This window comes from Ailuropoda melanoleuca, chromosome 5 (genome assembly GCF_002007445.2).
Source record: "Ailuropoda melanoleuca isolate Jingjing chromosome 5, ASM200744v2, whole genome shotgun sequence".
Taxonomy (NCBI): Eukaryota; Metazoa; Chordata; class Mammalia; order Carnivora; family Ursidae; genus Ailuropoda; species Ailuropoda melanoleuca.
In genome coordinates, this window is record NC_048222.1 from 28,750,437 (window position 1) to 28,775,238 (window position 24,802).

Here is a 24,802-nt window from a genome sequence, read left to right on the forward strand (position 1 = left end):
TAATCCTGTGGCATCCTTGGCCGTCTGTCTGCCAGGGCCTTTCCCATCCACGGGAGGGTGGAGGAGATGGAGGGGGGCCTCCCAGCCCGCAGAGGGGCCCACGCCTGCTGTCCTGCTTCTGCTTCTGGCAGGGGCCTCTGTGTGGGGCTTTGTGCCCGTGGGAACCGCCTCTGGCCCTGGACTTCCCTCACCACCAGAGACCCCTCAGCCCTGCACCATCGGCAGCTGCCTCTCTCACATCATCCCCTCCCCCCTGCCTCCACCGGGGAAGGCGTTCCGGTTGCTTTGTTTGCTGTTTTATTTGCGGTATCTGCCACATAGTGGGGGCCTGGTACACATCTGAGGAATAAACGCAGGTGTCAGCCCCTCGTCAGGCTTCCTCCCGCCCCTGCTGCCTCCCTCACGCCTGGCTTCTCTGTTCCCATTGATGTGACCCACCCAGAGTCCCTCAGTTGAACCCAGCCTCCAAGGCTTTGGGCCCGGGCTTCAGAGGTTTCAGGGTGCTCGTGTGGGCCCCCTGCCTGGGGGCCCAGCTCTGACCATGCCTGCCACTGGGTCCTGAAGGTGGAGACGGGGCCTGGGCCTCTCCTGGAGCCCGAAGTAGGAGAGCTTTGCAGCCGCTGATGGACGGACAGGTTCCACTCTAGCTGGGGGATTTAGGTGCCTTCTTAGGAAGAAGTTAGTAAGGGTGAGGGGCCCCAGGGTAGGCTGAGCCAGGGCAGAGAGGGGGCTGGGGATGGAAAGGGAAGGGGTGTGCATGTGTCAAGGTGTGTGCAGTCAGCTTTGTGGTGTGGCAGATGGTGACAGGGAGGTGGGTGTGGCAGAGGAAGATTTGCCCTAGAGTTCCAGTGGACAGAGTTTGGGGCCAATTTTTGACAACAGAAAAGCCACTTAGCAGAACAAATGCTCCTTTGACTTCTCCTCCTCCTCTCCCGTTGCTCCTTCCCACTCTCTTCTTTCTCTTCCTCTCCATTTTCCCGAAGCCTGTGAGTGGGGGCCTCCCCAAGATCGGGGGAGGGGGTTGCCCCGTGGTCCCTGTGGTCTCGCTGTGCCCTCGCTGCACCCAGCCAGCTCAGAGAGATGGGAGAGGGGACTCAGCCTTCAGCCTCCTCCCTGCCCTCTCTGCCCCAGGTCCTGGCCTGTGGTGTCTTGGTGAGGCAGGCAGAGGCCCCTCGGAACTCCCTGGGGCCCTATTTGGACCTGAGAAGAGCTGACCTTCTGGGACAGGACCAGGTCTCTGTGCAGCCCAGTGGCTGGTGGGTACAGTTGGAGTGTTAGAACTTGGGACAAGAGACATGGCCTCCAACTTCTTCATTTTGAGACAGAAGCTGAGAGAAGAGAAAAGCGGAGCTTGGCTTCACACCTGGGAGTCCTGGTTCTCTCCTGTAAATACCCTGGCACTGGAAGGAGGTCCCAGCAAGGGCGTGGGGGCCATGGCAGGCATGTTAGAAGTTGGCCAGGTATTGTCAGAGATGGCTGTGTCCTGAGCCCCACGAGTACTGTCCTGCCATCCTGGGGTGGGTCCGGCCATTGCTGGGAGCTCTGGTTTCTCCCTCTCTCCCCTTGCAGCTTGGTTGTCCTCACGCACTGACCCTGGAGCCCCCAGGCGGAGGTGGCAAAGCCCAGTGAAGCCCCCAGCCTGCCTCCATCAGCCCCTGATTGGCTTCTCATTTGTGGTTTCAGCTCCAGCCATCTTTTGAGGCCATTCCAAGCCCTGACAAGTTCTGGCAATTCTTTCTAGAGTCTGCAGGGCCTGGGGCGGCCCAGGCTTCTGGTGCCCCAGTGTGTGGGGCACCCCATTTCAGCCCAACACCCCTGACCTCTGCCTTGCCATAGGAATCTTGGGGTTATGGCTGCTCTGAGTCACGTGCTGCTGAGCAGGCCCTGGGGTCTGGGCATGTCCCTCCCATGAGCCCTTTCTCTGTCTCCTCTTCCATGCGGGGGCATGGGGAGACCCAGTGAAGGGCTTGGACCACTCTCACCGCCCAGTCTACCTTAGGGAAGCTTAGAGCCCACACCCCCAGCTACAGGAATGTATGTAGGGGCCATGTACCCACCCAGGCTGGTGGGGTGGGGGGCGGTGCCAGCGAGGAAGCTGATCAAGTGGCCTTCCTGTGTTCATATGGCAGGGTGCCCCCCAGCTCCCCCAAGCCTATGCTTCTGCTCTACCTGTCCTGCCTTCCAAGCCCAGTTTATTGGGTTTTTTTTTTGTTATTATTAAGACATATTTCAACTCTGTGTTAAAGTAAAGAGAGCTCTGTCAAATCCTTTTTGCCATGTTCACTTCAGACCTTGTCATTTTTTAAAAAAAGATTTGTTTATTTACCTTACTGAGAGAGAGAGAGAGAGAGAGAGAGAGAAAGAGAGCGCGCATGCACCATAGGCAGGGGGAGGAGCAGAGGGGGAGGGGGAGGGAGAGGGAGACAATCTCCAGCAGACTCCGCCCTGAGCACAGAGCCTGATGCTGGGCTCAATCCCACACTCCACCGCCCTGAGATCATGACCTGAGCCAAAACCAAGAGTCGGATGCTCAACCGACCGAGTCACCCAGGCGCCCCCAGACCTTGTCATTTTTAAAGCCTCTTATGCCTGTAGCTGAAGCCCTCTGGGTCTTCTCCCCGATCCCTTTCCTCTCCCTCCCTCTCCAGAGGCAAATACTCATCAGAAATTGGTGTGTATCACTCAGGAGCCTGTTTTTATACTTTTGCTATTAATCCATAGGGCTTCATTCACAAATGATACAGGGTATTGTTTCCCGTGTTTATAACCCTGTATACGAAAATCTTTTGGCACGTTTTTCGTTCTGCACCGTTTTTGAGATTTCTGTATGTTGACACCTGAGGCTCTAGTGCATCTGGTTAATTGCTATGTAATATTCCGCTGGGTGAATGAACTGCAAGCCATTTATTGGTTCTCCTGTTGGTGGACAGTTCACTCATCTCCATTCTGGCAGTTGCTGGCCGGGCTGCGGTGAGTGCTCCCATCCGCGTCTCTTTGGGCTCCCGGGCAACAGTTTCTGGGGTGTGTTCTGAGGGTGGGGGTCCTGGTTCGAGGAAGCTCTTTGGAGGCTTCCCCTGGGGCTGTGCGTGCTCAACCCCTACAGACTGTGGTTGCATGTCCCCCCTGCTTCCACTGCGTTCTTGCCACACCTGGGTCTGTCTCACTTAAATTTCTTCCAGCCTGCTGGGTGTGAAATGGCATCTCACTGTGGTTTTAATTTGCATTCCTCTGAGGACTAGTGAGATGGAGCATGTTTTGGTATGTTTATTGGCCCTTATAATTTTGTTCTCCCCTCCCTTTATAAAAGTAAGGCAAATACAGATTGCAGGTTCAAGGCGAAAGCAGTGATGGCCCACCTCACCCTCTCGTACCTTCTGTCTGCCCTTCCAGGGGCAACCGTATAGAAAAAGAGACTAAGTAATTTATTTTTATGATTAAACCATCAAAAATTGTACAAACAGGTAGAGAGGGTCTGCTCCCACCTGCCTGGTCCCCCCACTCCCCTCCTCTATGATCATCCCTTCAGGTGACCACTTTCCAGAGTTCCTTATGCATCCCCCAGGGTTCCTTTTTTTTTTTTTTTAAAGATTTTATTTATTTATTTGACAGAGATAGAGACAGCCAGCGAGAGAGGGAACACAAGCAGGGGGAGTGGGAGAGGAAGAAGCAGGCTCATAGCAGAGGAGCCTGATGTGGGGCTCGATCCCATAACGCCGGGATCACGCCCTGAGCCGAAGGCAGACGCTTAACCGCTGTGCCACCCAGGTGCCCCCCCCAGGGTTCCTTTATGCAAATACAAACATATATTCAGGGATCCCCCCTTTTTCTTACACAGAGGTAGCATTCTATATACACTCTTCTGTTTTTTGTTGTTCTTACTTTATAAATTTTAACTATGGATCCTACTGGAGACCTTTTCATATTAGCGTATAGAGATCTTGAACTCTCTGTGTTTTTTGTTTTTTGTTTTTTCATTTAGACTCTCATTTTTGTTCCGTATCCCAGACAACTGTGTGAAAATAGTGTTTCTACAACTTAGCTGGTTTGAAACATTTAGAAAATATTTATTTATTTATTTATTTTTATTTTAAAGATTTTATTTATTTACTTGATAGAGAGAGAGACAGCCAGCGAGAGAGGGAACACAGCAGGGGGAGTGGGAGAGGAAGAAGCAGGCTCCCAGCCGAGGAGCCTGATGTGGGACTCGATCCCGGAACGCCGGGATCACGCCCTGAGTCGAAGGCAGACACTTAACGACTGCGCTACCCAGGCGCCCCAGAAAATATTTACTTATTTTTAAACTGTGGTGAAGATCTCTAACGTAGTTTACCATCTTTTTTTTTTTTTTTTTAAGATTTTATTTATTTACTTATGGAGAGAGAGACAGCCAGCGAGAGAGGGAACACAAGCAGGGGGAGTGGGAGAGGAAGAAGCAGGCTCCCAGCGGAGGAGCCTGATGTGGGACTTGATCCCAGAATGCCGGGATCACGCCCTGAGCCGAAGCCTGACGCTTAACGACTGCGCCATCCAGGCGCCCCCATAGTTTCCCATCTTTAACCATTTTTAGGTGTACAGTTCAGTGGCATTAAGCACACTGTCACTGATATATGGCCACCGCCACCATCCAGCCGTAGAACTGTTGTCTTCCGACAACACTGAAACTCTAAGCCTGTGAAGTAGTTACCACCGCCGCCCCCTCCCCAACCGCCGTGCTACTTTCCATCTCGATCAATTTGACTATTCTAAGTACCCACATGAGTGGAATCCTCCAGTATTTGTCCTTTTGTGACTGGCTTCTTTCACTTAACATCATGGCCTCAAGGTTTACTCACACGTAGCGTGTGTCAGAATGTCTAACCTCTCTCTCCTACGGCTGCAGAACATTCCATTTTGCGGCTCGCTTGGAATGTATTTAACCAGTCCTCTCTGATGGACACTTGGGCTCTTACTAATCTCCATCTTTCCCGTCAGTGCTTCAGCGAAGACCCTTGTCGCTTGACATTTTGTACAAATGCAGGTGTGCTCTCCGAAGCTCGGACCAGCGGCCAGGTTGCCAATGGAGGGACCGAGTGGAGGGACTGGGGGCGGCTGAGATCAGTGTCGTAGGAGAAGGCGGTCCCTTTGAGCTCTTCATTCTTTCTTCTGCTCGCTCCCAGGTCTCTCCATGCTTATTCCAGGAGAATTTAGCGCCCCCGGGCCACTCCTCCACTTCCTCTGCTCCATCCTCCCGAGGGCAGCCTGTCACGATTCCCCACTGTCACCTGCATAAACCTGGGGATCATGGTTCCACCTTGGTTTCTCGGCAGCCAGCAGCCCCCGCGCCGCCCCACACCCCCTCCCTCTGCTGCCAGATGCACTTTCAGTTTTACATCAAGACCGAAGAACCTTGCCTCCTCTTCTAGAACCACAATGGAGTCTTCCGTGTTTTGTTCAGTAGGTCGAGTGTAAATGTTGAAAATAATTAGAAGCAGGTGTTTACATGATTTACACAAAGCTTGGACGTTACCGTGACCGTAGAATTTTATCCCCAGTGCTCCGTTCTCACCTCTAGTCCTCGGCACTGGTGCTTTTCACCTTGTTGGGGTGGCAGAACTATTTGGGGTTGGGGGTGCCTTTACAGATGCATATCCCCTCACCTCGCGCCAGCCTGCTGAATCGGTGTGGGACGTGGGAGTTTGTATTTTTTTCTTTAAAGATTTAATGAATTTATTTTAAAGAGAGAGAGCACGAGTGGGGGGAGGGGCAGAGGGAGAGGAAGAGAGAAAATCCCAAGCAGACTCCCCACTGAGTGTGGAGCCAGACAAGGGGCTCGATCTCACGACCCTCAGATCATGACCTGAGCTGAAACCAAGAGTCAGATGTTCAGCCGACTGAGCCACCCAGGCGCCCCAGGAGTTCGTGTTTTGTAAAGCTCCCCCGGTGGCAGTGGCTTTTGGAGTGTTAGGAACTTTGGTTTCAGGGAAGGTCATTGGACTTTGTTTACTACGTGAATATCCTCTTGTCTGCAGCCTCACAGGCCCTGTGTCCCCTCAGCCACGAGTGCATGTCCCCCAACACACACAGTCCTGACTGTTAGCAAGCTCCTCAGACCCGAACTTGCTGCTGTTGCTCCTGTGTGAGCCTGGTCTCCTGGCCACCCTCCCACGTGTCTTCCTCTCCACCCTTCTGCCCCGGGGTTTGATGAGAAGAAAGGTTCCAGCCCCTTCTGGGGTTCTGACAGGGCTGTCTTTGGGCCAAAAGCACCGTAAAAGTATGGAAGTGTGCATAGAGATGGGCCACAAACATTTTAGAGGACTGAAGTCATTTATTCATTCAGCAAGCATTTCCTTTTTTTTTTTTTTAAAGATTTTATTTATTTATTTGACAGAGAGAGTGAGAGAGCACAAGCAGGGGGAACAGGGGGAACAGTAGAGGGAGAGGGAGAAGCAGGCTCCCCACTGAGCAGGGAACCCAATGAGGGACTCAACCCCAGGACCCCAGGATCATGACCTGAGCCGAAGGCAGACGCTTAACCATCTGAGCCACCCAGGCGCCCCTCAGCAAGCATTTCCTGACAAGTATTATGGGCCAGGCTCTACGAGAGGATCTATGTGAGGGAGAAAAAGACAAATGCGACAAGTTCAAGGGAGTCTGTTTCCAAGACAGAGCTAGAAGAGTCGGGAGCCAGGAGGGTCCCGTCTGGCTTCCTTCCCACTCCTGGGTTGCAGTAGAGCAGTGTGCTTCACTCAGACACAGGCTCTGACCCATTAGTGGCTGCGTGAAGTCCCTTAAGTGGGGCTTCCCCATCCTTTAAAGACCTGGATAGAATAGAATTCGAATGCGTCACCATACTAGGGGTCGTTCTTTCTTCATTCATTCTTCCTTCAGCTCCTTCCTTCCTGTTAAATGCGTTCAGTGGGTTTTTAAATGTGGTTTTTGAAGCTTTCTTATTTCTAGAGATTCCATTTGGTTCTTTTTCAGTCTGTGATGTTACTCTTTATAGTTTCCTCTTCTCTGCGGGGATCCTCAGGCTTTCATGGATTGAAGCGGAGCAGGCATACCTGTTCTACAGACATTGTCTGTGCCTGGAGTCTCTTCACGTCTGTTTGTGCTGTCTGTTTGGTGGGTTGGTTCTCTCTCACGACAGCTAGGTCCCGAAAAAGCCCTGGCTAGCTTTGATTGTACACTGGCTATTGCATTTGAGAAATCTGGTATGAGTGGTTGTGGACCAGGAGGAAGGTACCTTCTTCGAGAGAGGGTGTGCATATCCTAATGCCCCAGACTCCTGGGGCTCCACCTGTCCAAGACGGCCCGAAGCCAGGCTCGGGTTCAGGGTTTCCTGCACCATCCAGGGCATTCCAACAGGGCTGTAGTTTCTGGAAGGAGCTGTTCTGCCTCGGGTTCAGCCTTCACTTGGGTGTGTAGCCCTTTGGAGTCCCAGCTTATTGAATGGGGGTCTCCTGTTAGACTCCCGCCTTCCATGGGCCTGCCTTGGATTTCTGCCCCCCCCCCCCCGCCGCCCCGATCACCTGGTGAAGCCATCCACATAAAAGCCTGTTTTCTGGAATCAGTGAATATCCTCAGGGTGAAAGTAGCTTGGGTGTTTCTGTAGCTCTCTAACTTCCCTTTGATCCTTTGCTCGGGCCCAGTAATTCTTCACTATTTTGTCAGTTCTTTGTTCTTTCAGAAGTCTTAAAATAATACCGATTTGAAAAATCCGGTTGTGTTAGTTGTTTTCTGGTTGGGTTGGTTCAAAAGATATTATAACCACAGTTCTTGGCCCCGTCAGAGCCTGCCCTGCTTACCAGGGATGGAAGCCCCCGTGTTGTTTCATGTAATAGTGATCCAAAAATGTCTTTCCTCGGTGAGTCAGTTCAGAAGAGCTTACGAACCTCTGCTCTAGGGCGACCTGGGGCAGCATCTCTCTTTCCTTCTGTTCTCTTTTCGGGATTGGGAGTGGTGGGGGGGTGGAGGAGTGGGGGTGCAGGGAGACCAGGGAGCTCATGATCACCAAGGCCTTTGGGCTCCAGGCTCACTCAGACCCAGGGTCCTGGCCCGCCCCCTCCCGTCCCAGACCCACAGTGTGACTGGCTGCTGTCACTTCACTGCTCCGTCCTCGTGGCGCTCTCTTGCCCTTCCCTCCACTTGCAGTGCCTCATCCCTTCCCTCCCTTCTCAGCTATGAGTTCAGGCCCCATCTCATCCACAGGAGAGTCCCGTTCGTGTGTTCATCTGGCAGGTATTTGCTGAGCCCCGGGCTAGGCGCTGGGGACACATGGGGATGAGCTCCGTGCCGCCCCGCCCACCTACCGATGAGCCAGTCAGAACGGGAGCAGCTTGACTATGATTAAGTGGAATTTGAAAATAATACAACCGATGCGTGTCTACATTTATGTCATATAAAATGGGGGCTCCAGGGCCAGGGTCTGAGGGAGCCTGGAGCTGGAGGGGGAGGGAGCGGGGCCAATATAATGCCCTAAGTGTGAGAAAAAAGAGACATAAAAGGAAAGCGATTTCTAATGAAGTAATACACGTTTTAGAAGTCAATGTCGGGCACAACTAGAAGGCCCAAGGAAGCAGTCGGAGCTTGCCTGTGAATCATGACGAGGGCAGCCACAAACGCAAGCGTCTGGCGCGGCCACGAGTGATGCAGTCTCTGAAACAGCACACACACACACACAAAAACAACTCCTGGTGAAGTTTGAACAACACAAAAGACAACACAGATTCCCTTAGCTTATATCTGAGTTACATTCCTGAAAAATTCACTGTTTGCTAAAATCAGGCAAAAAATACTTTGTGTTTCTGTGTGCTGCTCTGGGCCCCGAGCACCGCCTGCAGCCCTCCACTGTGAGCCTGCGGAACGCTGTTCTCAGCAGGAGTCCTGCCTGACGATCTTTATGGTGCCGGTGCCCGGCACCCCTGTCCTGTCCAGCTCCCCTGTCCTGCCCACTAAATGCCAGCTGTTACCTCTCTTGAGACCACCCCCCTCCTTCCACTTTGCCAAACAATCCCTGGCGTGGGCCACTGCTCTGACTTCAGCAAGGAACCGGTGGTCTCTAACAAGGCAGTGAGATTGCTGTGGTAAGCGGGGGGACCTGGGGAGCCCTGGGCGCTCCAGCCCAGCCTGAAGAAGCAGGAAGACTTCTTGGAGGGGGTGACACCTGAGCTGCTTCTTGAGGGCTAAGCAGATCCTTGTAAAGACCTACTCTGTCCAACACACTGAGTGCTTATTTCTAGAAGCTATGCCCGCTTGTGCTGGTGGTGTCAAGGTGGGCCAGGCAGGGCAGGTCTTGGTGACTCTATCCACTTATGCAATTGCCATTTTCCCTCTCCCTTCAAGGAAGTTCCGTCTTCGCTGAACTTTGACTCCCTCAGTCTTTCTTCCTGAAGGCACCAGGGGCTGCGTGCTCATGGGTGTGATAGAAAATCCAATTTTGCTTTTTTTTTTATTTTTAAAGATTTTATTTATTTATTTGAGACACAGAGAGAGAGGGCACAAGTGGGGAGGAGGGTCAGAGGGAGAGGGAGAAACAGAGCCCCCTCTGAGCAGAGAGCCCAACATGGGGCTCGATCCCAGGACCCTGAGATCATGACCTGAGTTGAAGGCAGCAACTTAACCGATTGAGCCACCCAGGTGCCTCCCATTTTGCTTTTAGTTCCTGGGGGCTGGGTGACCAGCTTTGACCAGAAGAGGCACTTAGCCTTCCTTTGAAGGGCGGATGGAAAAGGCCTAAAGGAGGGGGGCCCGTCCTGGGCGCCATGCTGCTGGACCCCGTGCAGAGAGGTCTAAGAGGCCAGGAGCCCAACCCCTTGTCCAGGCTGTGATTCCCTCCTGTGACGGGGAACTCACTGCCACGGAGCATATAGCCAATGCCGTTGGCAGCCCAGGCCAGCCACTGAGCCAGCGCTTCTCTGTGACCCAGAATCCTCCATCGGCTCCTGCCACACTTCAGAACAGGATTTTCCAGCTCATGCTTCCTTTGGATAAGTAGAAGTATCGGCACCCTCTCTGGACTTTGGGCTTATGAAAATCCTGGTGTTTTGTCTGCTCTCCGAAATAGTGAACCTGTTTGTGGAATTTTGAGGGGCCCGGTCTTAGGTCAAGTTCCCTGGAAGCAGAGCCTGTGGAGGAGGGGTCTCAGGAGGACGGAGTGAGGGAGCCTTGCTCATTCAGGGCCGGGGAAGAGCCAAGCAAGGATGTGGTTTCAGGGCGATCGTGCGGGGAGCTGGGGAGTGACCAGCACCGCACACAGGTCGCCTCCAGAGGCCGGGCAGATTGTGTGCGCGTGTCAGCCGCTTGGAATGAGCTGCTCCTGGGGAGCCGGGGGGTGCAAGATGTAACTTCCCAGGCGTCTGTGGGTGAGATGGCGGTGGGCCAGAGAAGGATGCAGCTATTAGCTGTCAGTCACCAGTGGCCACAGAAGTGTTCACAGACGGGGCTGGGGTGGGGGCCCAGGGGCCTCTGATAACTCCCCATAGGGAAGAGGGCATGTGTCTGCCTCCCCGGTGCGATCCTGCGCTTACGCCTCCTCTAAGTTCTTCAGGTTCTTCCGACCGCTACCTCTCCACCCTAGTGGGGCGGGAGGGTGGGGAGGGATGGGGAGAGCGGAGGTGGGATTTGGGGGCCGGGTTGCAGACGGATCTCCCCCTTTGCCTGCCCTCCCACAGACTGCCTCTTCAAGGTGTGTCCCATGAACCGCTACTCGGCCCAGAAGCAGTACTGGAAGGCCAAGCAGACCAAGCAGGACAAGGACAAGATCGCCGACGTGGTGCTGCTCCAGAAGCTGCAGGTGTGTGCGGCAGGTGCACCTGTGTACATGCGTCGGCGGTCCGGGCGCACGCGGGGGGCCGCTCATCAGAGCCCAAGGGGGCCCGTGGCTGAGTCCAAAACCCAAGCATGCGAGAGATCGGTGTGCGTGGGTGCGAATGAGGTGAGCGAGGGGAAGTAGAGTGCCTTGCCAGTGACCCACCCATCTATATGGCCCTCTGTGCCAGTTAGAAGGATGTGCTCCTTCCTCCAGGCTGGCGTAGTCCTCTCTGCCCAGGGAACATGGCTCAGATGAGTGAAATGTGGACCAGATTTCAGCTCCCACCCAGCCCTTCAGCTGGACACCATGGTGCAGTGAACAACCTGTACAGCTGTACATGGAGTTACCACTAGCTTCTGGTGACAGTGGTTCCAGGGAACCTGACTTGAGAACCAGTCTTAACCTCCTCCCTCATTTTATAGAATTGGATCCTGGGGCCCTTAGAGGGGCTGGGCTCTCCATGTTCATCCTGTGAGTTCGTGGTAGGGCCTGAATGGCCCCCAGATCTCTGACCCACCTTGGGCTTGTTGGACGTATCGACAGTGCACAATGTAAGGGCCTGGTGGTTGCTCATGGGCCTCTTGGGGGCAGCAGCTCAGTGGACATCCTAAACAGTCCTCTCTGGACAGACCTCAGGGCCCCAAGCCCAGTCCCTACGGAAAAAAAGACCAGGAGGCTTTGGCTGTGGTCAGCAGCTTTGCAGCCGGTTTCTGAGGCCCTCCCTCAGGCCTGGTGCCCCACTCCCTGTCATGTAGACGTTGCTTCCCTGTGGCCCCTTCCCTGAGGAGGTGGGTGTGAAATGGGCTGGAAAGAGGGGGTTGGGGGATGGGCTGCCTGAACTCTGTCATAAATACCTCATCTTTCTTCCTCGGCGAGGGTCTGTCACAGGCATCCTTCATGCTGCTGTTGTAGGCCAAGGCTGAGCTGGGGATCTGGCCTGGGTGTAGGGCGTTTCCATGTGCGTGCGCGTGCGCGCGCGCACACACACACACACACACGGTCATATCGTCACACACTTTAGGTTTGTGGCAAGTCACATGGTACAGGGCAAGTTTCCCCAACAGCCACCCTTGCCCCAGTCTCAGTCATGAGGCCTGGATAATGGGACTGAGGAGAAGCAAGGGGTGGAAGGGCCAGTGCTTTCAGGGAGTGCTAGTCTGATGGAGGAGACAGAGCACTGTCTCTAGGAAACCCCAGTCTGATGGAGGAAATAGAGTCAGTCTATCCCTAGGCAGCTTCTAGGATAATGTGACCGAAGTGCCTAAAAAAGGGTCCTAAATGGGAAGCCAACCAAATCCTGAGGGCCACTAGGGTTGGGTCTGTCTGAGTTGCATGTGGCCCACCAGTGAGGGCTCCCTGGAGGCAGTGGCTAGGAGCACATATCACAGAGGAGGGCGGTGGAGGAAGAGGAAGTAGCCCCAGGCGCATCTGTCAGGGTTTGGTCTGGGCCAGGCGTCCCCTGTTGGGGGCATCGGGACTCTGCCAAGATGGGGGCAGTGAGGCACAGCGTAGGCTGTCTGCTGGTGGTGTCAGAGGGTGTGTCAGAGGGAGCTCAAGCGCCTGCTGGCAGGTCCCCTCCAGAGGAGGTGGGGGGAGGAGGCGGGGGATCGGGGCTCAGTTCCCCTGGGCTGCATGCTCCGCGCTCTGTCAGCCCCTTATCAACAGAGGGAGGGGATGGGCTGTATGTCCTCTGGGGGGTCAATCCAGGCCCAGTGCCAGGAGCTGCGTGTGTGTGTGTGTGCACACGCGTGTGGGGGTAGGGGACGTGGCCCCGCAGGAGCAGGCTTCTGAGCCTGACTTCCACCTCTGCGTGTGTCTGCGCAGCACGCAGCCCAGATGGAGCAGAAGCAGAATGACACGGAGAACAAGAAGGTGCACGGGGACGTGGTGAAGTACGGCAGCGTGATCCAGGTGAGACCCTCTTGCATCGCCCTTGGAGACGTGGGGCTGCTGTTAGGGGCGGTGGTGGCTGGCGGCTGGCATGCCCTCCTGGGGTTGTGTCCCCAGCGGGTGGCGCCGGGGCTGTCTCTGTGACTGCATATCTGCTTCTGTGTGTGCGTCGCGCTGTGTGGCCTGAGCTGTGCCCGTGGGCAGGTTCTCGGTACACTGGACACCAGCACAGATCCTGCAGGCTGAGTCCCAGTCTTGGCTCTGGGACCTCGGGCAAGTTCCCTAACTTCCCAGTGCCTCTGTTTCCCCAGCTGTAAAATCCAGCCGGTGATAGTACTTCCCTTTTGGTCATTGTAAGATTACATGAATGAACACATAGCAAGTATTTAGAAATGCTGGCTTCTTTCTGATCACCCAGGTGCCTGACTGGGGCATGTGTTTGTGTGTGTGGCTGCAGGCGTTTCAATTTGTGTGTTTATGTCTGTATATCTGACACTGTATGTGTGTCCAGCTGTGACCAAGGTCCAGTGGGCTCCCCAGAGCCCCCCTCCCTGCTGGGCTGGCGTCGTGGGGCCCTGTGCCCTCACTTGTGCCCTGCCTGCCCCCCAGAGCCCCCCTCCCCGCTGGGCTGACCTCCCGTGGCCTGGCGCCCTCACCTGCGCCCCGCCTGCCCCCAGCTCCTGCACATGAAGAGCAACAAGTACCTGACGGTGAACAAGCGGCTGCCGGCCCTGCTGGAGAAGAACGCCATGCGGGTGACGCTCGATGCAACAGGCAACGAGGGCTCCTGGCTCTTCATCCAGCCTTTCTGGAAGCTGCGGAGCAACGGGGACAATGTGAGGACCGGCCCGGGCTGGAGGGGCGGGTGGGAGGCGCAGGCCACAGCTCCAGAGTGGCTCCTGCAGGGTCTCCGATGGGGGGACTGGATGAGGTCACGCCCACTTCTTAGAGGGGTGGACAGAGATCAGAGAGAGTCCTGCAGGCCTGGCCCTTCCCACCTGTGCCCTGTTCCGCCCGTGCCCGTAGGTGGTGGTGGGGGACAAGGTGATCCTGAATCCTGTCAACGCTGGGCAGCCTCTGCACGCCAGCAATTACGAGCTCAGTGACAACGCGGGCTGCAAGGAGGTGAGTGGACGGCGGGGCCCCTGAGGGCCTAGACTCTCGTCCTCCGGTCCCGCCTGGACTGCTGCGCCAGCTGGGTCTCTCCACTCCTCTGCCTGTTTCTCCACGTCTGCCCCCTTCTCCACCCCCGAGGCTGGCAGCCCTAGGGCCACTGGGCTGGGGCCTGTAGGACCCTGGCTGAGAGAAGACGCCTCCTCCTTGTGCTCTGACAGGAGCTGGGCTGGTCCTCCCCTCACCACCCCATCCGGACCTTTCCCGTGCCCCAGCCTCCAACCGCTGGGGGTCTGCCTGGCGTCAGGGTTCTCTCTGCCCTTTGCCAGGTCAACTCCGTGAACTGCAACACCAGCTGGAAGATCAACCTGTTCATGCAGTTCCGAGACCACCTGGAGGAGGTGCTGAAAGGGGTAAGGACTGAGCCCGCCCCCCTCACGGCTGCCACCTGCCTGCTGGCTGCCCTGCCCATCCCCTCCCCTGCAGGGCCCGCTTCCCCCACCCCCACCCCAGCTAAGACCCTCCCCTCCATGTGCCCCCTTCTCTGGCTCTGCATCCTCTTCAGCCTCCCCCACCCCCACAGCATCCCAAACCCCTGCTCCCCCACAAGCTGGACCACCCCTTCTCTTGTCTCTGGACCAAAGCCTCCCTTTCCATCCTTCCTGGGTCCGGGCTAGCCTCCGTTTTTTCTCTTGCTAAGGGTGTGCCAGTGGACTAAGGGTCCCCCATTCCCTCACCTTGGGGGCCCAGATCCTCTGAGCACCCTGTCCCCTTCCCCACGCTGGCTCTGTGGAGCCGGGTCAGGCGCCCTGCCCTTTGCCCTGTGCCCTCTTAGGCAAGGGCCTGAGGCTGCTGAGTCAGGGCCTGTGCCTGGGTCCCGGACCCGCTGGCGTGGGTGCTAGGACATAGGGGTTGGCAGGCGCGAGGGGTTCAGCCTGCGGGCACAGTACTGCTGGGAAACACTGTGGTAACGACTCAGGGAGGGAGCAGAGCGAGGGGGTAGGAGGGCTGCAGAGACGTGTAGACAAGCCCTGAAAACCAGATGTGGGGGAGAGAGGGGTCTCAGAGATTTAAGTGGGGCTTCAGGGGGTGGAGCCAGCCTATTGAGGCGTAGGTCATATGTAGAGCAGCAGATTTGGGGGGTAGCAGAGAGGGTGGGACCCCTCAGCTAGGGGAATTGGCAGGCACCGGGCCATGAAAGGGCCATGTAGGGACAGGTGACAGGCCTGAGAGCGGCCACCTGAGGAGTCCGGCTGCCCTGTGCTCACTGCCTCTTGCCCTGCTGAGAAGCCTGCAGTGGCTCCCTTTACCCTCACGTCCCAGCCAGGCCGCTCAGTCGGACTGCATTGCCCCCTCAGGCTGCCCCACCCGCCCCCCCTGCCTCTGCCTGGGGGCTCTTTCCCTTCCAGCCGAGCTCTGTCCAAATGCCTTTCTCTCCCTCCCTGAAGCCTGCACATTATCCACATATCGATCAAGCCTCAGCCTGTGTGCCACCTCCTCCCGGAAGCCCTCTCTGATTACACATTCCCCGCCCCAGATCTGTGTGGCTCTTAGAAAATGAAGCATTGTTGGGCCAAACCCCATGAGTGGCCTGGACTGGTTTCAGTGAATCTGACATGGCTTTGATGTTAGAGGCCAGGCAGCCTGGAAGGAGGTTTGAGTGTGCTGAGCCCGCCCCTTTTGTGGCTCTCGCCCTGTACTGCATGGGTACAGAAGTCAGGGGGTTTTGCCAAAGTAACTGGCTTCATCTCTGTATATTCACTCACGCACTCACACACTCCCTCGCTGGCTCACTTGCGCATTCACTCCACAGGTGGTGATGAGGACTTTGTGTCGGGTGCAGGGTAGGGAAGCCAGATAATGCCGTTAGGGACTTAGGGCTGGGAACAGGTGTGGCAGCCACGAGCTGAGAGCTGCGCCATGGATTCATGTCCCCTTTGCCACTAGCTGTGTCACCCTCGTCAGGACACTTACCTTCTCTGCCTGAGTCTCTCCACCTGTAACATGGGGATAATGATCTAGGTACCCAGGGAGTTCTGTGAGGATGAGGTGAGAAGTTCACGTAAAGGGCTCACGGCTGGCAGGCATGTGGAAAGCGTGCAGTGTTATTATACAAATTATAGTCCTCGCAATTTCTGCAAGGAGGTCATAGTATCCCCATTTGCACAAGAGGAAACTGAGGCTCAGAGATGTGAAGGGACTTATCCAAGGTCACACAGCTTGAGAAGCAGAACCAGGTCCAAACTTGGTCTATGTCCAAAGCTCCGGAGATGAATAGGCCACAGTCTCTGCACTCCAGCTGTTCCAGGCCGTGGAGATAGAAGAAATGGGCAAGAATGACCCTATTTGGGGGTCATTCAGCACCAAGGGAGGTGATATCCCTCCTGCCTTCACAGAGGGGGTGACTCGAGTTTGGCCTTTGGAGGTCAGGTGGGGTACTAGAAGTACAAATCAGGGAAGGAGACATTCAAGGGTGGGCCTGACATAGGAGGCTGGAGAAGGTTCTGGATAAGAGTGTGTCCCACCCCAGTCATCTGAGGTTCTAGATTTGGGGTCTGGGCAGAGCGCCTGGCTGAGGGGCCAGCCCCTGGCCCTGGCCCCCTCCAGTGGGGCTAAGCACGCATCTCGCCCTCAGCTTGCTGGCTCTGCCAGGAGCAGGGGGGGCCGTGCCAGCTGTGCCCGCATCTGAGGCAGGGTAGGGTGCGGGGCTGGCCCCTGGGAAGGTCCCGGTCCGTCCTGAGCCCATGACCCACGGCTGCAGGGAGATGTGGTGCGGCTGTTCCACGCGGAGCAGGAGAAGTTCCTGACGTGTGACGAGTACAGGGGCAAGCTGCAGGTGTTCCTGCGTACCACGCTGCGCCAGTCTGCCACCTCGGCCACCAGCTCCAATGCTCTCTGGGAGGTGGAGGTCAGCACTTGCCTCTTACCCTGGACCCAGCCCCCTCACCAGCCCTGGGCCCCGCCGCTTCTTCCCTCATCACCCTGGAGGGTAGGAGGTGGGGGTGGGGGGAGTTCCGGGTGCCACTTATCCAGGCCTCCCCAGGGTCTGAGCTACCCCTTCCTGGCCAGTGTCCCCTTCCTGCCTCACCCCTGCACCCCCCAGGTGGTCCACCACGACCCCTGCCGCGGAGGAGCTGGCCACTGGAACGGCCTGTACCGCTTCAAGCACCTGGCCACAGGCAACTACCTGGCCGCCGAGGTGAGTGGGGAGGTAGAGGGCACCCCGGGAGCTCGGGCTGTGTGTGCATGTGGGTGTGCACGAGCCTGTGGCTGCACGCATAGACACATGTGTCTGCGGACCCTGGCTTATCTGCACTCTTGCATTTAACAAATACTATGAAATAAGAGTGTGACTGCAGATAAGCCTAATGAATATTACCGTGCCCCTACGATGTGCCAGGAGCTATTCTGCGTGCTGTGGAATCCACAGCCAGCCAGATTCCCACCCCTCATATAACTTACATTGCACATGTCTGTCCATAACACGCAGGCTTGTGTATACGGGGCATTCGTGTGTGTGTATGTGTGTGTGTGTGTGTGTGTGTGTACTCATTTGTGGATCCACGAAGAGGGCTATGAAAGGCAGGGCCCGGGGGCTCTCACTGGTCGCTTCTTCAGGAATGACTTGGGCTTTAGTGCTGGGTGCGTAGCCCTGCGAGGGCGGGGGCTCCCTGCCCCTACCTGGGGTCCTCTGTGGACCTTGTTTTGGGGTGGGTGTCATGCGAGAATAGCTCAGTATCCAGTAGCTGTCCCCATCTTGTGTCTGTTCAGGAGAACCCCAGCTACAAGGGTGATGCCTGTGATCCCAAGGCAGCAGGAATGGTGAGGACCAGAGCAGGGCTCCAGGGCCTGGGGAAGGGGGACCGTGGGGGTTGGCTGGAAAACCCTGGGAGGTGAGCTGGAGGGAGAAGGCCCCTCGGGTGGGACCCCAGGTGGTTTCTCGGGGGGCTCCGAGAGCAGGGAGAGGCTTCTGCCTGAGCTGGGGTCCTTATCCCAGGGTGCTCAGGGTCGTGTAGGTCGCCGGAACGCTGGAGAGAAGATTAAGTACCGCCTGGTGGCTGTGCCCCACGGCAATGACATCGCTTCCCTCTTTGAGCTGGACCCCACCACGTTGCAGAAAACCGACTCCTTTGTGCCCCGGTGAGTGGGTGCCGTGTGCCTGGGGGCTGACCGGGTGCCCAGGCTGTGCCGTCCTGTCCCTGGGCTCCCTGCATCCCACGCTCCTCTGTTCTCCTGAGCTCCTCTGGCCTCAGGACCTGCTTGTCCTGTCCCGCTGGGGACCAAGCTCTCGGAGCTGGGAGCAGCTGACCACCACCGAATGCATGCCGTGTGCCCGGCCCCGGGTTCTGTGCGCACTGGGCGCTGCCTTGTTCTAGCTGCTCTATCAAAATGCCTTCTGTCCAGTGTTATTGGCCACCTGCCCCCGTCGGTCTGCACGCTCAAGCACCCGCTGCACGAGTTTGTCCACGGCACACGGCGGCGGGGGGGGTCCCTGATCTTTAAGGCCGCCCAACCCTAGATGTGAGGACGTAACATCATGAAACTTCCCGGGTGTCAGTCAGGCTTTGGCATTTACTAGCTGTCTGACGTCAGGCCGCCTCCTCGGTCACTTTCCCCCGACTGCCGGATCTGTCAGGTGGGGATATCGAGTCCACCCATAACAGGGCTGATGGGAGACGTCGTGGGGTCACTCCCTGCAGGCCCACCAGCCCTTACCTGAAACCTGGGGCCAGGTGCGTTTTGAGATTCAGATTGTTTTCCATCTCAGAAAGGTAATTACATTTCATAATCAGAGACAAGAGTGTTTCTGCTGAGACGCGCGCGTCTTGATGCTAAGTGGGATAGATCGTCTAAATAGTCTCACTTGTCCAAATGAATCTTGGTTTCAAGTTTACAAACAAGCCTGGGCTTTTGGAACGCTCTGGGTTTGGGAGTGCAGGTGAGGCACGTGGCTAAGAGCAGCACAGGGCCTCGGGGCTGTTCGCTGGCCACTCTCCTCTGGCTTGGGCCCCTCCCCCGGAGGGGACGGCTTCCCCTGTCCCGTGGCCGTGGAGTCAGGTGGAGCTGTGGAGCCGTGGTGGGGCAGGGCGGGCAGACAGCGGGGCTGCGACCTGAGGCCTGCTGCTGTGCGCCACCCCCGCCCTGCCTGCAGGAACTCCTACGTGCGGCTGCGGCACCTGTGCACCAACACGTGGATCCAGAGCACCAACGTGCCCATCGACATCGAGGAGGAGCGGCCCATTCGGCTCATGGTGCGAGCCGCCCGGGGCTGGGGGGCTGGGGCCGGGGGGCTGGGCTGGGCCTTGGCTTGTCCCTGGGTGCCCTGCTGACCTCTGTCCCTGCAGCTGGGCACCTGCCCCACCAAGGAGGACAAGGAGGCCTTTGCCATCGTGTCGGTGCCCGTGTCCGAGATCCGAGACCTGGACTTCGCCAACGATGCCAGCTCCATGCTGGCCAGTGCCGTGGAGAAACTCAATGAGGGCTTCATCAGCCAGAATGACCGCAGGTGGGTCGCGCAGCAGAGCCCTCGAAGGGTCTGCATTTCATGAACCAAGAGGTCACAGAGCAGAAGCCCGGCAGGCTTGGCTGGCTGGGGTGGGGGAGACAGAGGTGGGGACTGGTTCTGGCAGGTTCTGGTGGATGGGCCCTGGGCCCTTGCCTCATGTACTGCTCATGTTCTCCCAGAACCAACCCTGATGATGAGTTGAGGCTCAGAGAGGTTAGGAGATTTGTCCATGGTCACACAGCTAGTTAAGTGGCAGGGTCAGGACGGAAATGCAGAGCCCTTCACCCCAGACATGCTGCCTTGTGCTCTGTTGTTCCTTTCCAGATCCGAGTATGCTGAGATTCTTTGTTTTGGGGGCATTTTAGAATCCAGGGTGGGTGGGGTAAGGGGCGTGCTTGAGAGCCTTTTGGGGTGAAGCTGGGGAGAGAAGTTGAAGGCCGATGACGGGGTTCGTGCTTTGGATAGCAGGGCGGGCAAGTGACTTGATGAGAGCGTGTTTGGGGCAGGGCTGGTTGCCCACGAGGGGCCTGTGATGGGTGGGTCCCGGGGGTTTCCCAGGGTTGGTGCCTCACACTTCTCATCCCGTCATGAAGGTTTGTCATCCAGCTGCTGGAGGACCTGGTGTTCTTCGTCAGTGACGTCCCCAACAATGGGCAGAATGTGCTGGACATCATGGTCACCAAGCCCAACCGGGAACGGCAGAAGCTGATGAGGGAGCAGAACATTCTCAAACAGGTGCGTGTGCATACCTGTGGGGGAGGGGCCATCTCTCTGCAGCTTCTCTTCACCCCTCTTTAGAACATGAGTATTTGAGCACTGACCACGTGCCAGGCACTGCCCTAAGTGCCCTACACCTATTGGCTCAGCCGATCCCCTCCACCTGGGGGAGGTACTAGTATGATCCCCATGTTACCCGTGAGGAGACTAACGCATAGAGGTTGGAGTGAGTCGACTGAGAGTATGCAGCTAGGAAGCAGCAGGGTTGGGATTTGAACTCAGGATGTTGGGTCCAGAACTTGTCTTTTTTTTTTTTTTTAAGTAACTCTGCTCACCCAGTGTGGGGCTTGAACTCACAACCTGGAGATCCAGAGTCGCACGCTCTACAGACTGACCCAGTCAGGTGCCCCAGAACTTGTGCTTTAAAAAAACAGGCAGGGGGCGCCTGGGTGGCTCAGTCGGCTGAGCGTCTGCCTTCGGCTTAGGTCATGATCTCAGGGTCCTGGGATCGAGTCCCATGTCAGGCTCCCTGCTCAACAGGGAGTCTGCTTCTCCCTCTCCCTCTGCCTCCTCCCCACGGCTCCTGCTCTCTCTCTCAAATAAATAAATAAAATCTTTAAAAAAATATTTTTTCTGGGGTGCCTGGCTGGCTGAGCCAGTCTGTGGTGTGTGACTCTTGATCTCAGGGTCGTGGGTTCGAGCCCCCTGCTGGGTGCGGAGATTACTTTAAAAAATATTTTTTTCTAAGTTTTGATTGTGAAACTTTTCTTTATTTTTTTTTAAAGATTTTATTTATTTATTTGACAGAGAGAGCAAGCACAAGCAGGGGGAGTGGCAGGCAGAGGGAAAGGGAGAAGCAGGCTCCCCCCTGAGCTGGGAGCCCAGTGCGGGACTCGATCCTAGAACCCTGGGATCATGACATGAGCCGAAGGCAGACGGTTAACTGACTGAGCCACCCAGGCGCCCCTGATTGTGAAACTTTTCAAATGTTGAGAAAGTAATGAAAATAGTACAATAAAGACTGTACAACCACTGCCTGAATCCACTTTTTACCATTTTGCCGGTTTGGCTTTCCGTAACTATGCATCCGTCTTTCCACCCGTGCATTTCCAAACGGGGAGCACCTCACCCCTGAGTTTCTTAGTGTGCGTGTCCGGGAGTAAGGGCATTGTCCTCCCTTATGGGGGGGTAACAATACTGTTACCACATGTAAGAATATTAGTAATAATACCAATCCATATCAGATTTCTCTGCTTTACCCAAAATGTCTTTTTAAAGCTTGTTTTTTGAACCAGGATCCCACAAAGGTTTTCTCATTCCATTTGGTTGTATTTCTTTGGTTTCTGTTCTAGAACAGTTTTTCACACTCACCCAATCCCTGCTTTTAACTTTTATTAATTACATTAACATTTTAAAAAGATTTTATTTATTTGAGAGAGAGAGCACATGAGTTGGGAGAGAGTCAGAGGGGGAAGAAGACTCCCCGCTGAGGGGGCAGCCTGCCTTGGGACTTGATCCTGGGACTCTGGGTTCATGACTTGAGATGAAGGCAGACGCTTAACGACTGAGCCACCCAGGGGCCCTACATGAACCTTTTTTCTGATGAGGCAGGTTTGTGTCTGGGCTCTTAGGCTCTGGCTGCAGCAGACTGACCTGACTTTTCTCTTACCTGAGACCCCTGAGTTCTTCCCTCAGACGCCGAGCCAGGCCCAGGATCTGAGTTGGTGTTAGTCACACGGGGACGGGTGGGCTGAGGCCAGCGTTGGGATCCCGGCCAGAAGAAGGCAGTAGGGGCTGGAAGTGGGGCCGATGGTGGGTGGGCTTGGGTCTCAGTCCAGCTTAGAATCAGCTCGGTGTTCATGTCGGTGTGGCTTTGGGGCAGAGGGACGTAGGGGCCGAGGGCTCCTGGGATAATGAGTGGTGCAGGCAGGTGTAGGGGGATGGCTCCTCATATTCTCTTCTCCCCCAGATCTTCGGCATTCTGAAGGCCCCTTTCCGTGACAAGGGGGGTGAGGGCCCCCTGGTGCGACTGGAGGAGCTATCAGACCAGAAGAATGCCCCCTACCAGCACATGTTCCGTCTCTGCTACCGGGTGCTGCGGCATTCCCAGGAGGATTACCGCAAGAATCAGGTGCGCTGCCCCCACCCCCGCCCGGCCTAAGCCTTCCTGGCCCCCGTGGCCCCACTCACCCACTCACTGGCTTGCTCACTCCCTCACTCCTTCTTTTGTTCATTCAGCAGATAGTTTCGGAGGTGCACATCCGCTGTGTGCCAGGCACTGTTTTAGGCCCCGGGGATACAGTAGGGAACCAGACAGTAAGGCCAGATTCGTGGGTGTGCAGTCGGCCTCTGTGCTCAGAAGGGCCTCGAGCTGGGTTTGATGCTCCGCTGTGCCCGTCTTGAAAGTCTCGATTTTTGAAGAAGGGTCCTACTGTTTCATTTTGCGCAGGGCCCCACAAATTATGCAGCCCATCCTGCCAGACAATTTCCTCCCTCACGGAGGCTTCACTCTGGTCGGGAGACAGGCTGGGAGCTGAAGAAGTCTGTTATGTAAACCCAGTCCGCTGCCCAGCACGAATTTCCTCTCCCAGACCTCCACCTGGCTAGCCGGAGTCCCCTGCCCGCAAGGGGGACCCCTGTCCCCAGGTCTGGGGCCGTGTGCTGGAGCAGAGCCGGGCTCCCCAGCACTCAGCTCGTCTGTTCTCCAGGAGCACATTGCCAAGCAGTTTGGGATGATGCAGTCCCAGATCGGCTACGACATCCTGGCGGAAGACACCATCACCGCCTTGCTGCACAACAACCGCAAGCTCCTGGAGAAGCACATCACCAAGACCGAGGTGGAGACCTTCGTCAGCCTCGTGCGGAAGAACCGGGAACCCAGGTGAGCCCGGTCGCCTCCCTGCTGCGCCCACTCCCTCCCCCTTCCCGGCCCTCCCAGGGTACAGAGGCGGCGGGTGCTGGTGGTTAAAATACTGAAAAACCATTGCCTCCACCGGTGAAGTGCCATGTGTCTGAGGTTCTGGCCTCTGCAGCCCCTCCCCGGGACCCCTCGCAAGTGTGGCCCAATCTTACAGCCAGGGGTTTGATGCCAGGTACAGCAGAAGCCCCAAGACCCTTCTCTGGTGACAAAGTCGGTGCCTGTATCGAACCAGTTGTTAAATATTCTGAAAATCACTCCTCGTCCTTGGGCTCCCTTTACCTTAACCCCCCGGGGCCCCCAGCCAGCCTCTCCCTGCCCTGGGGTGATCAGCCCATGACTTGTCCCTCCATGGGCCGCTGGCAATCCATTGCGCCCATCTCCCAAGCTTTGGGGCAGAGCAGAAGCAGAAGCAGTAACTGGTTCCAGGGGGCTGGGGCTGCCAGCGGGGGAGGGAGGGGGGCTTCATCCCCACCAGGGACCGGCCTCTGAGCCCCCTCCCCACCCCTGCGGTCACCACCCCAGGTTCCTGGACTACCTCTCGGACCTGTGTGTGTCCAACCACATCGCCATCCCCGTCACCCAGGAGCTCATCTGCAAGTGTGTGCTGGACCCCAAGAACAGTGACATTCTCATCCAGACCGAGTGAGCCATTGTGCTGTCTCCTGCCCACACCCCGGCCTCCAGCCTGCCCCGCTCCTCAGGCTCCCTAGAGCTTGGGCCCCGTGTGCGTTCAGGCTGGAACTGGCACCCTTGCTGTCTGCAGATATGCACCCTTGCTGCTGCGTGCCCGGCTCTGTGCTGGCACTGCGTGAGCAAGGAGGCCTCGGGGAATGAGCCAGACCCTCTGTCCTTGAGAGGCTTGTGGTCTGAGGAGTGTGTTTGAGCTGGCACTCAGCCAAGCTCCAAGAGGGGTCTTTGCGGCCGGGCATGCTCGCGGAGGGCCCTGGGCATGGCGTCCTGCCCCGGCCCCCACTCCCTGTGACGGGCGGCCCCGGTTTGCAGGCTTCGGCCAGTGAAGGAGATGGCCCAGTCCCACGAGTACCTGAGTATCGAGTATTCGGAGGAGGAGGTGTGGCTCACTTGGACCGACAAGAATAACGAGCACCATGAGAAGAGCGTGAGACAGCTGGCCCAGGAGGCGCGGGCGGGCAATGCCCACGACGAGAACGTGCTCAGCTACTACAGGTGCCCCTGGGCCAGCTCCTTCCCGGCCTTCAGCGCTTCCGGTGCCCCTGGGCCTCTCAGAAGGCCGTCAGCCAGTCCCTGCTGAGGGATGAGCCCAGCAGCTGTGCGGCCTTCACTGGGGAGGCTGAGTGAGGACGACTGTGTCGCCCGCAGAGCTCAGCCCAGGCCCGGGGCCCGAATGAACCCCAAACCTGTCTCCACACATATTTATTTGAAAAATAAGATGACTATAACACTGATCCAATGCTGGCCATATACCAGGCCCTGTTCGAAGTGTTTCACCCAGCTACTCATTGAAGCCCCACCATAGCCCTGTGACTACTGTCACCCTCAGAGTTGGGGAGACAGGCAAGGGAGGTGAAAGGATTTGCCCAAGGTCACACCTCCTTAGTGGTGGGCCACGGTTCAAACCCAGGCTGTCTGGCGCCAGGGCCATGACAGGTAAGGCAGGGCTCTGAGCAGGAAGCCCAGGGCAGGCCAGCGCCCCGTGCTGAGCAGGGCTGTCTACGGGCCTCCTTTTGGCTGCTCTTCCATCCAGGGCTCTCCCCCGCACCCGCTGCTCTGCGGAGGCGCGTCCCCCTACTGCACTTCCCTCCCGTGCCTCTCCCAGCCTCTGGCTCAGCCAGTCCTCCTCCAGTGAAGACCTGTCCTGGCTAAGCCAGAAAGTGGTTTCCTCCTTTGC

General features: G+C 56.7%; 1 protein-coding gene across 1 annotated transcript in view; it reads left to right on the forward strand.

The window, feature by feature from the left end:
- The window catches only part of ITPR3 (inositol 1,4,5-trisphosphate receptor type 3), a 75,384-nt gene that overhangs the window by 15,214 nt on the left and 35,368 nt on the right, over nt 1-24,802 (forward strand). Inside the window, exons 3-18 of the mRNA XM_034660564.1 lie at nt 10,650-10,771; nt 12,614-12,700; nt 13,357-13,515; nt 13,706-13,804; nt 14,122-14,205; nt 16,554-16,700; nt 16,896-16,991; nt 17,564-17,614; nt 17,790-17,932; nt 18,945-19,044; nt 19,138-19,298; nt 19,892-20,033; nt 21,985-22,146; nt 22,724-22,896; nt 23,458-23,577; nt 23,938-24,120. Of these exons, the coding sequence (XP_034516455.1) occupies nt 10,650-10,771; nt 12,614-12,700; nt 13,357-13,515; nt 13,706-13,804; nt 14,122-14,205; nt 16,554-16,700; nt 16,896-16,991; nt 17,564-17,614; nt 17,790-17,932; nt 18,945-19,044; nt 19,138-19,298; nt 19,892-20,033; nt 21,985-22,146; nt 22,724-22,896; nt 23,458-23,577; nt 23,938-24,120 (2,029 nt within the window). The remainder of the gene's footprint in view (nt 1-10,649; nt 10,772-12,613; nt 12,701-13,356; nt 13,516-13,705; nt 13,805-14,121; nt 14,206-16,553; nt 16,701-16,895; nt 16,992-17,563; nt 17,615-17,789; nt 17,933-18,944; nt 19,045-19,137; nt 19,299-19,891; nt 20,034-21,984; nt 22,147-22,723; nt 22,897-23,457; nt 23,578-23,937; nt 24,121-24,802) is intronic.